The sequence below is a fragment of the Xiphophorus maculatus genome, chromosome 1 (assembly GCF_002775205.1).
Source record: "Xiphophorus maculatus strain JP 163 A chromosome 1, X_maculatus-5.0-male, whole genome shotgun sequence".
In the NCBI taxonomy this organism is placed as follows: Eukaryota; Metazoa; Chordata; class Actinopteri; order Cyprinodontiformes; family Poeciliidae; genus Xiphophorus; species Xiphophorus maculatus.
This window is the reverse complement of record NC_036443.1, coordinates 30092826-30107032: the sequence shown is the minus strand read 5'-3', so window position 1 is coordinate 30107032 and position 14207 is coordinate 30092826. Positions and strand designations below refer to the sequence as shown.

Here is a 14207-nt window from a genome sequence, read left to right as displayed (position 1 = left end):
CCCGGAAAACATAATTTCTAATGTTTTTCTTGAAAACAGACATAAAATGTTTGTGAAGTTAATGCTCTTTTTTTAAAAAATTTTTTTGTCTTTTGAGAGATTGGTGTCAATTTGTGTTAGAAACAAAGTTCTTACTAAAAATAACTAATTCTAACTCTGGTTACCTGTTTGTCTGCAGATCATTGACTTATTCTGTGTAATAATACTCTTATCATTGTTATTTTATTTTATTATTACTGTTATTATAGTCGTTGCTATATTTGAGGACATATTTTTGTTATATTTTTAGTTCAATATTTTTAAATATGTTTTTAATATTTAATAATTTTATTACCTCACAAAAATAATAAAGAAAATAAATGTATGGTTTTAATAATTTAGATTTTTACTCAGTGTAGAATTTTTAAATTAAACTAAAATGTTTTATTTTTATTTCCAGATTTTGTTTTTTGCATCTCTGAGCATAGAAACCCGTCAGTAAAGAGTTTTTACTATTTGCTTCTTGAATTAACATTAAAAATAGGAAAAATCCATCAAAACAGAATAATATAAATAAAACATGGAAACAGGAACGGTCAGGTCTGAAGACGACAGGACATTTTTTTGACTGAAAGCTGTTTTGTGACTTTAGGAGCAGGAAAAGAGCAAAGCATCCGTTTCCATGACAACCGGCCTCGACACCTCGGTGAATGTTTGCAAGCTGTGAAGCTAATTTATACCTTTTCCAAAGCTACACTTTCTGCTGTTTGAGTGGGAAACTGTCAGGTAGAATCATTTTTCTTTTTTATAGGAAAATCCAAACCGACTTGATAAAAATAATCATTTAATCACATAAATGTATGAAATTACAGTTTTCAAACACAACCTGATGTTTTAACAACTTTATTTCTCTGAGTTATGATCAGTGCTGGTCACACTTCCACTAATGTGCCAATAGTGGAGCTAATTTTCCATCTAGCTCTTTTGCTAGCTTTGAAAACACTTAGCATGATTTGTGTTTTAGCATTAGCTTATAATAAATACTATGTTGATGTAGCTCTTTAGCATTAGCTTCCACTGAATACCTTGTTGATGTAGCTCTTTAGCATTAGCTTCCACTAAATACCATGTTGATGTAGCTCTTTAGCATTAGCTTCCACTAAATACATGTTGATGTAGCTCTTTAGCATTAGCTTCCACTAAATACATGTTGATGTAGCGCTCTAGCTTTAGCTTCCACTGAATACCTTGATGATGTAGCTCTTTAGCATTAGCTTCCACTAAATACATGTTGATGTAGCGCTTTAGCTTCCACTGAACACCTTGTTGATGTAGCGCTTTAGCATTAGCTTCTGTTAAAGTGTTGCTGTAGCGATCTAGTGTTAGCAGAACTAATGACTATAAGTGCTTTGGCAGTAGCTAGCATTAAACACTGTGTTGGTGTAGCACTTTAGCTTGTGTGGAACTCATGTTTATGATTAGTGTTGTGGGGTTAGCATAGCTAACTATTTAGCTAGTGGTGTCCACCACTGATTTTGATGATTTTCCTCCTTAACATTTAAGATTAGAATATTACATCAGACCAATATTAAATTTTAGTACAGAAAAATGGGCTTAATGAAAAGTATTCTTAGCACCGTTACAGATTTTGCTCCAAATAAAAAATTATTCTCATCAGAACCAATATTCTAATTGAACGTGACTTTATATGTCGATAAATATGAGAACAGAAAACTTTCGATCAGGACCAGGATTTTCACACTAAATGACCAAACCTCAGTCTAAACACGTTGAAAGAGTAAAATCGATTCAGAGCAGAACGTTTGTGTTCAGTCCCCTCAGTACGGCTCGGGGGGAAGCTACGACAGCATTAAGACGGAGCTGAGCGCAGAAGACCTCACCATGGGGCGCCACGGCAACCAGGTCGCCCCCGACGATGACGACGACGACCACGACGACCATGACGACAACGACAAGATCAACGACACGGAGGGCGTCGACCCTGAGAGATTAAAGGCCTTCAATGTAAGTCAGGAGGAAATCCAGCAGTTTGAACTAAAGTTTCTAATTTTTAGGGTAAAAAATATCTGAGAAATTCTTTAAAAGTCCACTGTCTATCAGCACAAAACATTTAGCACAATTAGATTAACTTTTCAACACAAATTCTAGCTTGCTACATAGTGGGTATCAAAATGTTGGAATTTAGCACTTTAGCATTAGCTTCAGCTAAATAGCATGTTGGTGTGTTGATGTAGCGTTAGTGGCACTGATGTTTATGATTAGTGGTTTTATTAGCACCAGGTCCAGTTGCTTCTGTTTATTGCCAGTAGGCTACCGTTGTTGGTAATCCGCTGCTACGCTAATAGCTGACCTAATTTCTTTCTGAGCACTTTAGCAGTTTTCTAATTTGGTAACAGTTAGCGCACTTAGCTTCCACTGAATTAATTTTCCAAGATAAATTGTAATCACTACATGGTGAGTATCAACATGGTTGAATTTAGCGCATTAGCATTGGCTTTCACTAAATAGCATGTTGATTTAGCGTTAGTGGAACTAATGTTTATGCTTAGTGGTTTAGGGTTAGCGCAGCTAGCAGTATAATTAGCGGTGCTCACCAAACGCCATTAGCCACTTTAAATACAGGTGCATGTATAATAAACACTCATAGACCAACTAATCAGGATGCTAGCCATACGGTACGCATGTTAAAAGAAATCACAATAATATTAGTTTTTGCATTTTTGTTTAAAAATAAGATTAGATGTGAGGACTTTAAGCCTGTTAGTTTCCTCAGCAGGGATAAAGGTGACTCCATTTTATCAGCAGCCATGCTGTGTTTCAGATGTTTGTTCGCCTGTTTGTGGATGAGAACTTGGACCGAATGGTTCCCATCTCCAAGCAGCCCAAGGAGAAGATCCAAGCCATCATCGAGTCCTGCAGCAGACAATTCCCAGAATTCCAGGAACGCGCCCGCAAGCGCATTCGCACCTACCTCAAATCCTGCCGACGCATGAAGAAGAACGGCATGGAGGTGCGCTAATCAGCAAATCAAAAAAGTTTTAAAAGCGGGGTTTTTAAACCCGAACCAGGGGTTCGGGTTTTTGTTTGTTTTTCTTTATCTTGGTATATTACGTATATACACATAACCTGCATCTTAACTCGAGTCGAGCAAATCTCAATCTCGTTGTAATCTGTTGATGACAATGACAATAAATCTTATCTTATCTGTTTTTTAGCTGAAATACCATTAACTTATTTATTTATTTATTGTAAATATAATACTTTTCATTAAAATACATATTTTCATTTGCTTATTCTAAAAGTTTAATGTTTTCCTGTTTTAAAACCTCAAAAAACAACAATGACGAGATTGTGGTTTTTAAAATTTCACTAAACAAAAACAAGCAAGCTTTACATGCTAGGTTTTATTTAACTAATACATTTATTTGATAAATTTAAATACATTAATTTATTTGTCAGTTTTTTTTATATTACTTTCATTTATTTTTAATACATACATATTTAAGGGTCATTTTGTTTTTCTCCATTAGGAGATTAAAGGGTAAAAAACGCCACAAACCTGAACTGACGAGGCTTTAATTATAATGTCTCTACTGCCCCCCTGTGGTCGAATCTAGCATTACTTCCAATGAACGGAAATAAAACCATCACATTTTTCTGCTTTGACAAGACAGAACTGACATAATTAGTGAATAAATGTCTCTAACGCCGCGTTGCTTCCAGACCCGCCCGACTCCACCTCACCTGACCTCGGCCATGGCTGAAAACATCCTGGCCGCCGCCTGCGAGAGCGAAACCCGCAACGCCGCCAAGAGGATGCGCCTCGAAGCTTTCCACGTAAGCAACGCTCCGGATTCATCAGCGTCTTTAACCATCAGAACAATTCTGGATCAGACAGAGAGAAATATCTGCTGTCTAAAACAAAACGTGTTAATGTTGAACTAAGTTAACTGAGTTTATCTAAAAATTTCTCTAAATAAAAGTAACTCAGTAGCACAAATAGACAAGTTTTTATTTACTGGGTATGAATTAAAAACTAAAAATAATTTAAAAATTCTACAGATTCTAGATGGTTTAAAATAATTTATTTAAAAATATTTTGTCTTGTCCTATTTTTCTTTTTATTTTATAATTAATAAAAATGTTTCTACTTACTGTAGTAATTTTTAAAATATTTTTTACATCTTACCCAAATATTATTTATTTGACCTAAAAAGGTTTTATGGTTTCTAGTTTATATAGTTTTTTGTTTAAATATTATTATTATTATTATTTATTTAAAAGCTATTTTTTGTTCTCCATGTCTCTTACCTTATAATAATAATAATTATTATTATTATAGTTTCAATATTTTCTAATTAATGTAAACTTATTTATTTTTAAATCTTCTATATGACTTTCCAATATTCTATTTTCTGTACGTCGTTACCAATAATAATATTGATAATGTGGAACTATTATTATTTAAAATGTTTTATAGTTTCTAATTTATATTTAATTCAAAAATACTTTGATCCCAAAGGAAAATTATTTATTTTATTATATGTGATTTTATATTTAAAGTATTGTTATTATAATTACTACTGCTGCTGTTATTTAAAGGTTTCTATTGTTTCTAGTTAATATAAAGTCAATTATTTCACATTTTATCCTATTTTTGTTATTATTAAAGGGTTTTTTGGACTGTCAACATTTTTAATGTTTAATTAATTTCCCAGGATATAATTATTCTCTTTCTGATCTTTAAAACAAATTTTTTATTATTATTATTATTATTATTACTATTATTATTATTATTATTATTATAATTGTTATTATTATCCGCCACTAGATGGCGCTCAGCTGTCTTCCTGTTTATGGTAGAGACTGTTATTCACCGTGTTTGGACCTGAACCGGGTCAGATGTTGACCGGTCTCTGTCAGCATCCTGCTTTGTTTTCATTAATAAACTCCCATATTTCCCATAATTCCTTGTGTCAGGATGAGCAGGTATCCCTGGAAAAGCCGTCCGGCGGCGGTGGCGGCGCCGCCCTGAGGGACCCCGTGTCCCTCGCTCACTCTGCCTACTCCTTGGCTGCATCAGCCTTCCCCTCCCAGGACTCGCAGCTCTACATCAACGGGGCCGGACTCAGCTATGGTTACCGTGGTTACCCGGGCCTGAGCGCCGCCATTCAGCACCCCGTCTCCCTGACGACCGGCACCACCACTCAGAGCAACGGTGAGCGAGGGATGAAGCTGGGAGAATAATGAAGATGATGAAAATGATGGGATTCCATGTCTGATACTGGGTTACACATCACTGTGCTGTAGGGCTGAAACGATTAATCGGATTAATCAAGTAATAATCAATTAATAATTAACTGGAGTCACAGGAAGTTACGCCTGGGGCTCGGGCTCCTGACCCCTGACTGGAGTATACAGAAAAAACCTGGAACTGAAACTATTAATTTAATTAATTGTGATTAATCAATTATTAAAAATAATCATAACTAATTTAGTTACTGATTAATTGGTAAATGTAATATATCAAAATAAAACTGAGCCTGAAACGATTAACTAGATTAATAGAGATTAATCGATTACTGAAATAATTGTCAAAAATGGAATAATTGATTAATTGTTAAATGAATATACAGAAAAACTAGGAATGAAATAATTAATGGGATTAACCGTCAAGTTATTTAGTAATCAATTAATGGTTAATTGGAATAAACAGACTAAAAAAAGACCATTTGCTAAAGGAACAACACACTCAGAGCAGTAACTAAGCCATAACTGTACAAAAATATTACATTTTGCATTTAAAATAAAAAACCTTTCCTGTACATTTCCTCAAGTGGAAGTTTTAGCTTCACATGGTTCAAATAATGTTTCCTCTGATGGGAGCTTTTTTCCTCCATGTTTGCTGCTATAAGGGAAACTGCAGCCGCAGAGTTTCAGCAATAACTGATCAAACTTATGGATTTAGCAACAGATTGTTCCACCTGATGGCTAAAAACAGGCAGCAAATTTAATGAAGCTTTTTAAAATAATTTCCCTGTTTTCAGCATCACAGTAATGAAGAAGAATGTATTACTGCCACCTTGTGGTAGCAGCCTTGCATTACAATGAAGCATCCAGCTGCCAGACTTGTTCTTATTAGCAGCAGAACATCACAGTGTCATGTTTTACTATGTAGCTGATTATATTTCAGCCGTTATAATCTTCGGCCTCATGTTTCTCTCACCATCTCCTCTCCAGGTCCCACAGACCTCAGCATGAAGTCGCTCTCCTCCACCAACATCACCAACTGCTCCTCTTCCACCACCACCAACAACCTCAGCGGGCGCGGCGGCGGTGGTGGAGGGGGCGGGGCATCCACACAGCTCAGCCAACCAGAGATCACGGCCGTGCGCCAGCTGATCGCCGGTTACCGGGAGTCGGCAGCCTTCCTGCTTCGCTCGGCCGACGAGCTGGAAAACCTCATCCTGCAGCAGAACTGAGGGAAACTGTGGGAGACGACACACACACACACACACACACACACACACACACACACACACACACACACACCTCACGTAATGCTTGTTTAGTGTCTGCTTCGCCTGTGATGAACTCCAGACCTCCTCTACTGTCGTCTCACCTGTGATTCGGATTCAGTGGAATAAAAACAGAAACAATCTCCCCACATCTAAACGGACCGACTCTGCATGTGGGAAATAATTTTTTTATTAATTTTTTTTTGTTTTGAGGAAAACATGGAGCAGAAAGTTTGGACTCCAGAAAATCCCCTCCTCTCCTGTCTGGAAGCGCCTCACAATCAGCCGGAGAGGAAAACTGATGGTACTTAAAAAAAACTGTCCAGATTAAATAGAGAAGTGTTTGTTATTATTATTATTATTATTATTATTATTATTATTATTATTATTATTATTATTATTATTATTTTCCAGTGAATTTGTTGAATACAGAATAATTTAAACTAATATCTGATGAGTCCCAGATGGACTTTTGATTTATTTTGTTTGTTCACTGCAAAAACACAAAATCTTACAAAGTATTTTATCCTAGTTTCTTGTTCAAATATATTCGTACACTTAAAATAAAACAAAGTTAACTTTCAACAAGAAATAGGAGCTTGTTTTAAGTAAATATTTCTTTAGTATTGATAAAAGAATTGGTTCCACTGGCAGATCATCTCACTTATAACAGGAGATTTTTTCCGTATTATAAGTGAGACCATCTGCCAGTAGAATTAGAATTTGGTTGCTAGGTGACGGGCTGGACTTGGCTGGCGTTGCTAGGTAACGGCACAGGGCCCTTTGACTCTGTAATAAGTGAAATAATGTGCCAATAGAACTAGTACTTTTTTATTAATATGAAGGGATTAATGACTTACAACAAGCTCCTACATTTTGCTGAAAAGTTACTTCTAAGTTAGTTTTGTCTTATTTAAAGTGAACCAAGAAACTTGGATTAAAAACTAGATAGAAATACTCAGTAAGATTTTATGTATTTGCAGTGTTTTTGAATTGACTGATTTAAAAACGCGGCACTAAAACTGGAGAAGTCTTTAATTTAAAGGAGAAGTGACAGATTTTTGTTGTTCGTTGTTTTGCTAGCTTGTACATACTTGCTCTCTGTGTCCTACAGCACTTTTCTCTCCTCAAACCTCCCGACTTTCACTGTTTTTTACCCAGGAAGCAACTCGCTGCTTACTTTATGCATCCATTTTTCTTTGAGCACCAGGAATTACCTCAGATCACACCTGCCGACTCCGCTTTCGGGTCCTCGACATTCCCAAACGGAAACCAGTTTACTCCGACTCCCCCACTGCAGAAATGAAGCATTTCAACGACTCGCTGACCTCTGAACTTTTCCTTTTCTCTGCGCGGGTTAGTTGTCGTGCTGCTGTAAATAACCAGTTTATCTTGAAAACTTGAAGAATCGGAGCTGAAGCCGGCGGGAGTGTGATAGTTCTGTCCTTAAACTGCGTGTGTATGTGGCGTGTGTGTGTAGAGGGGATGGAGTGGGAGGTGTGTCTCCTCTCTTTACAAACGTACACCTCAGCATCTTTGGGTTAAACATACCTCCTCCTTCCCATCCTCTCCATCTCATGGACCTAAACGTCCTCCTCTTGGTCTCCAGATGAGGATTCCTCTCTCTTTCTGTGTTTTGTCTTTTTAAACTCTGAAATGGCCATTACTATTGTTGTTACTGTTATTATTATTGTTATTATTATTACTACTCTGATAACTATATGAACGTTCATGTCGCTGCTGCTATTGAGAAACTGGACCTTCTGCCACAGACCTGAAACCTCAACCCGGCCGGGCGTGGCGACCCGGCCGAATGACCGACCGACTTTCTGCTGCCTCGACCGCGAACCATAACCAAACCACCGGGACTCTGTTAGCTTTTCTCCTCCGTCTCACACCGGCTGGTCGCCTCTTTGTTGCTTCATAGGGCTTTCTCCATGTTGTCTTTGTGACTTTCTAACTGTGAATCTCAGTTGTTTTGCATTGTTTTATTATTATTTCAGTATTTCCATCCTCCAGGGGTGCGGTAAGGGATGTGTTAGAGTGGAATTACACCATATTCCTGACGACCAAAACATTGATTATAAACTACTCAGCACCTGGGTGGAAAGGTCTGATTTGGACATAAATTGGTCACAGATAAATCAGAGATGGGGATAAAAAAAATGGGTTTGGTTTGTAACTAGTAGGAACATCTAAAACAGACAAAACTCAGAAAACATGTGAGGGAAACAGTTGGGGGCTCGTCCGGGATGTGATCCTCTCTTGAAAAATATGCAAAAGCATCATTTTGAATCATCAAGAGTGGAGGATTCTGGTTGAGGCTTTGGCTGTATGCTTTTTAGGATTCACATTGGTTGCAACATCTGGTAACTATCAAGGTTTGGATTCCCACCAAACCAGTACTAGTGCTTTCTTTAAACCAGTCTTTGTCCGATTCTGCCAATAAGAAACTGGTTCTGATGATGTTTGGATTTTAAAATGCTTGTTGGGATTGGAAAAAAATATATAAATGCAACAAAGGGACATAATTATATAGCCATGAGTCTCTGTTGCACAAAACAAACGTTTACCTTGGTCTAAGCCAAAATCTGTGAAGTCTGCAAAGCTTCTAGTCATTCCTCTCAAGATGGCGCCACTTCTGCCCTCTGGTGCTTGATCTCAGATCCCTGTCGCTGGGCCGCATGCGGACCAAATAATGTCTAATTTGGACCATTCCTGGGTGTTGATAGCAGCTTTTGGCCAGTGAGTTTGATTGTCTTTGAGGCTGCAGCTGCTTGGTGTAGCTAAAATGGGAAACAGGCTCTTATTCAAAACATCTAAAGCTAATTGATTAACTCATGTTTGATTAAGCCATAAAAGAGTTGCTGTTTCAGCTGGTTCTGCCCAAAAATACTTGGTCAGATCTTCTAAAAAGGATTCTTTTGGAATAATTTGCAACATTAGCAATAAGCCACTTAAGTTTTCATATGCAAACTTGAGTTTATTTTTTGGTTTAGATGTTGTTGCAGATTGTTGAATTTAGGAAGAGATGGTTTCAGCTGCAGCTGAACTTTTCACTCAATTTTTGCACAATGAGCCAAACATTAGTGATCTATAGTGTTAAAGGGGAGGCCTATGATTGTGTGAGGACATGCATGTTGTTTTTGAAATGCATTTGATAATCAGAATATGTTTGCCATTTTTTTCCATTCATGTGACAGGCTGCAAGCAGCGACAGCAAAAACTTAATTTAGATCTCCTTTATGTAGAATTTCAAATGATTATTTTCACAAGAGAGGAGGAATCTGTTTTAGTGCTCCTATTGCTGAATGGAAAACATGAGAGAGAAACAGTTGGGGGCTCGTCCAGGTGTGGACCTCTCTCGAAAAATATGCAAAAGTAAGATCAGGTTGGAAGGATAGAGAGCAAGAAAGAAGCATACCTTTAGTTCAGACATGTTGCACTGTAAATGTTTTTCATTAGGTTTGCAGAAGACATGAATAGCTACATTTCTGTGTGTTTGAGTAAAATGGTCATTTTTAAAGGATTTTTGCGTAACTTGATGGTCACACTTAGAATAGAGTAGTTGGATAAATATTTTTGCTACTTCTTTGCACTGGCTGAAGAATTTGATACTGAAGAAATGTTGGACATTAGATGGAGGTTTACATGGTAGAAGAACAGCCCACATGATGCTACTGCCATCATGGGTTTTCAAACCGTTTCAGGTTGTTTCCATAACAAACTCTTGTTCTTTGGGTCTAAAAGGTGAATAAAGTTCAGCTGAACTGGCCTGGTTTTGTTGACACATGGTTGGGGATTGGTCTTTGCTGTAGGTGGAAGGATATTTGTTTTGTTTTAGTCCATTGGACTAAATTCCTTAGACAGATGTCTGTAGGGTCTTGGTAAAGTCTGAGTCTAAATGATGGTTAGGATAAAGTTCTCCTGCAACTGCATGTCCCCATCCTCAATCAAAGGCCCTGATATTCTGCTACCATAAACCACCAGACGTTTACTAGAGCTTAAAACCTTTCAGAAACTCTCACCAGAAGAGCAAATGTAGGTCTGAAAACCAAGCAGCCGCCTGTTAGCAGTTTATAATCTTGTGTAAGTCATTCAAGTAGGTTTACCGCAAAACCAGACATCCACAGTGCTGCACCCCCACCTCTCCGATCAGAAATGATAATATAAATAATAATTAAAACACCAACAAACTGTGTTAAATACAACATAACTAATAGCAAAGGACAATCGATAGAAAGGTGGAGCCATAATCGAAGCATTTCCTCCAGGTGTTTCTGACTCCAGTGGCAAACAGCCAACACATTTCTATTGGATTTTTACTTTTTAATACAACTTTTGTTATAAAGGTTTCTATTCTTTAAGTATATTTTGTAGGGTGGTACAAGGTATTTTATCCCCCAACTCTCAGATCCAACACAGTACATTCCAAACACGGACCTGACCGGCATCATGTCTTTTATCAGAGGTTGTAATAACTCGAGCCAAACTGCATGACTTTGCTCTGCATGAACTTCTTAGCCTGTTCAAAATGAATGGAGCAAAATTTGGAAAATCAGGCAATAAAGACGGACCTTTTCTATTGTCCGTGTCCTACCCACAGTCAAAATCCTGTATGATTTGACATGAAATGAGTAACCCAGTTAGTCCCTCACATTCATCAAATGATAGCACCAAAACACTGCTAAGACCCTAAAATCCTCAATATGAGACTGAAGAGCTCACTAGACTTTACCAAGACCCTAAGGACCTCCCTTAAACCCTAAAGACATTGCCAAGACCTTACTAAGAACCTAAAGACCTCAAACATGTGCTACAAATCTCTGTAAGACTTTACCAAGACCTTAAAGACTTTACTAAGACCAAGAAGACCTTACAAACACCTGCTAGGACCCTAAAGTCCTCAACAAGATGCTAAAATGTCACTAAGACCATAACAAGACCCTAAGTACCTTACCAGGTACTTAGGGTACTTACTAGTACTTACTAAGACCCTAAAGTCCTGAACAAGATGCTAAACGTCTAATGAAGACTTCATCAACACCCTGCTAAGATCCAACAAACACTTCTTGAAAGTATTTTGTCCAAGTATGATCGTCAACCAGCGTAAAGAAATTCTGAGAGAAAACATTTAGTAGTAAAATTTTACAACTTATGTTTCTATAAATGCTTCTATCATTCAGGAAACCCAACAATCAGCATTTGCTAAACTGATCTATTAAGAAATACTTTCAAATTATTGATGAAACTTTTGGTTCTGATTATTAGAAATAATGAATCTAAAGTAGTATTCAGTATTAGAGATGAACCAAACAGCCAGAAATGTGAACACATCCCTTTGGACCGGGATAAAGAACTTGATGCCGGTTCAGTTCTGTCAGATGAATCCTCTCAGCCTATTTTTGGAGGCGGTACGTTTTTCTTTCTCCTCCTGACTTTGTACCGGCAAACAGCCAACACATTTCTACTGTCTTGCTTTCTTCTGCCAGGCCTTCGTACCTCCAGTAAAACCAATGTGAAACCTGTATTCCCCTCATTTGACTCAGTGGAAGTGTGATGTTTACATGTACAGATTTTTGCAGATCTCCCTGGCTTGATCTTTTTTGCGTTTTTTGTTTGCTTCCCTCCTCCTCCGTTCATCTCTGTCCGTCCTTTACAGCGAAGGGAAAGGCGACTGTTTTTGAAACGCCGCCGTTAGCATTATAAGCGGTGGAAGCTGATGTCAGCGCGGCGTCGCGGTTCTGGCTGGGGTTGAAACGTGGGTTGGTTTGTCTCCGATTGTGGGCACAGAATCACAGTGACCCTCCGCTGGCGTAACCGAGTCCAGAGGAGAGGACGAGTTCCTCAGCGAATGATAAGCCATTACAGACCGCGAGCTTCGGGTCTTTTAGTCTATTAGTGTATTTAGCAGAACTTAAAGAAAAACTCAACCTCAGGAAAACATGTTTTTGTAAAAACAAACCCCTCTGAAGGCCCATTTCCCTGCCTCTTCTTTGATACCATATAAATTATATCAAAAGTTCTTTTTATATTTACTGTTTATTATATTTACCAGTGGAAACCTTTTTTCCAGTACCTGCGCTTGAATTTTGGTCGTAACATACAAGAAGGGGAAAAAAGACAAAAAAAAAAAAAACAAACTGGGGAGTTTTTTCTGTTAACTGGCTGGGAGAGGTTTGTTTTACCCAGAAATGAGAACATATCACTCTGGTCCATGATGGGGAAAAAAGATCAGTGGTTTAAAAAAAGAAACTTTACTTTGTGTGATGTCATTGCTGAAGCTGAAATGTTTCTGGACTTGAAAGATTTGTGACTATTTAAGTTTGTTGATTTGTTTTCTGTTTCCTCCTGAGCTGTACGTCACAAAGCTAAATATACTAATAAAACAGTGTGCTAATTATGGAAACAGGCCGGCCTTCTTCCTTCCTTTCATAATGCCGCATGTTCTTCCTCTCTGACTTTTTCACATTTCTCACCAATAGTGCCAATATTTAAGTTATTCTGTACATTTTTCACGTATCTTCGTATAGGTTGGCAACAGAAGTGGTGAAAATGGTGGTCTTGCCACCTGGTGATAAATTTGTACTGGTACTCCCAGTGTTAAAGGGCTCTCCACTCATTTCCTATGGAACTTACGAAGAGGCAACAATCGCATGCCCTTATGGAAAGCCATCTAGTTCAAAAATATGTCTTTTAATGAGTAGAAAATGCATTGACAACATATTAACGTGTTTTCTGTGTATTAACATAAAATCAACGTATAAACAACACCTTGACAACGTTTAGATAATGTGTTATTGACGTGTTATCTACGATCCTTGTGTGTTGAACCCATCACTCATGAAAAACGGAAAAAGAACTAGCAAACTAGCTTGCAAGAGTATCTTAATTTTGGCTTGTGATGCGACATAAGAAAATTGAAAAAAAATTTCTGCCTTTGTTGCCATGAGGTGATAACTTTTGCCTGTTGCTTTCCGTGTGTCAAGTCCATTACAATTGATAGACGCAAAAAAGCTAGCTAGCAAGGATGTGTTAATTCATTTTGACTAAAATGTACAGAAAATGTTAATGTGTTGTCTATTTGTGAGAAGAGACATATTTTTGAACTGGATTGCTTTCCATACACCCCTTTAAACCAAGCGACTATTGATATTCATGCATTTGAGATTTTGTGTGCTACCTGAGTGTCGAATCCATCACTTACAGTCAGTGCAAAAAAAGCTAGTTAGGTAACAAGGATATATTAATTTTGGTTAAAATATACAGAAAATGTTGACATGTTGCCTACATATTTTTGAACTGGATGGTTTTCCATATACCCTCTTTCAGCCAAGCGAGTGGTGACATCCTTATATGTGAAATTTTGCGCTCGTAAACGTAGACATACAGATGCAGGTTAGCTATGCGACAAAAGAAAGTAGAAGAATTTTTAACTTTTGTTGCTGCCACAGCCCGGACTTCCATATGTTGAGTTTCAATGACAATCACTTGTCATTGTACATCGCTAAGACACCAAAAAAGTTAGCTAGCTAATCATTTTAATTAAAATGTACAGAAAATGTTGACATATCTAAATGTTAGAAGTCACATATTTTTGAACTGGATGGCTTTCCATACACCCTCCTGCAGCGACGCAACCAATGACATTCGTGCATGTGAGATTTTGTTTCTACATGAAACTGCCGA

General features: G+C 37.5%; 1 protein-coding gene across 2 annotated transcripts in view; it reads left to right on the top strand.

The window, feature by feature from the left end:
• Nucleotides 1-12921, top strand: part of LOC102236070 (nucleolar protein 4-like) — an 84406-nt gene extending 71485 nt beyond the window's left edge. For both annotated transcript variants that reach the window (XM_023338332.1, XM_023338401.1), the window contains 5 exons: nucleotides 1813-2004; nucleotides 2822-3010; nucleotides 3724-3837; nucleotides 4981-5218; nucleotides 6241-12921. In XM_023338332.1, coding sequence (XP_023194100.1) covers nucleotides 1813-2004; nucleotides 2822-3010; nucleotides 3724-3837; nucleotides 4981-5218; nucleotides 6241-6482 — 975 coding nt within the window. In that variant the 3' untranslated portion in view covers nucleotides 6483-12921. The remainder of the gene's footprint in view (nucleotides 1-1812; nucleotides 2005-2821; nucleotides 3011-3723; nucleotides 3838-4980; nucleotides 5219-6240) is intronic.
• The last annotated feature ends 1286 nt before the right edge of the window (nucleotides 12922-14207 follow it).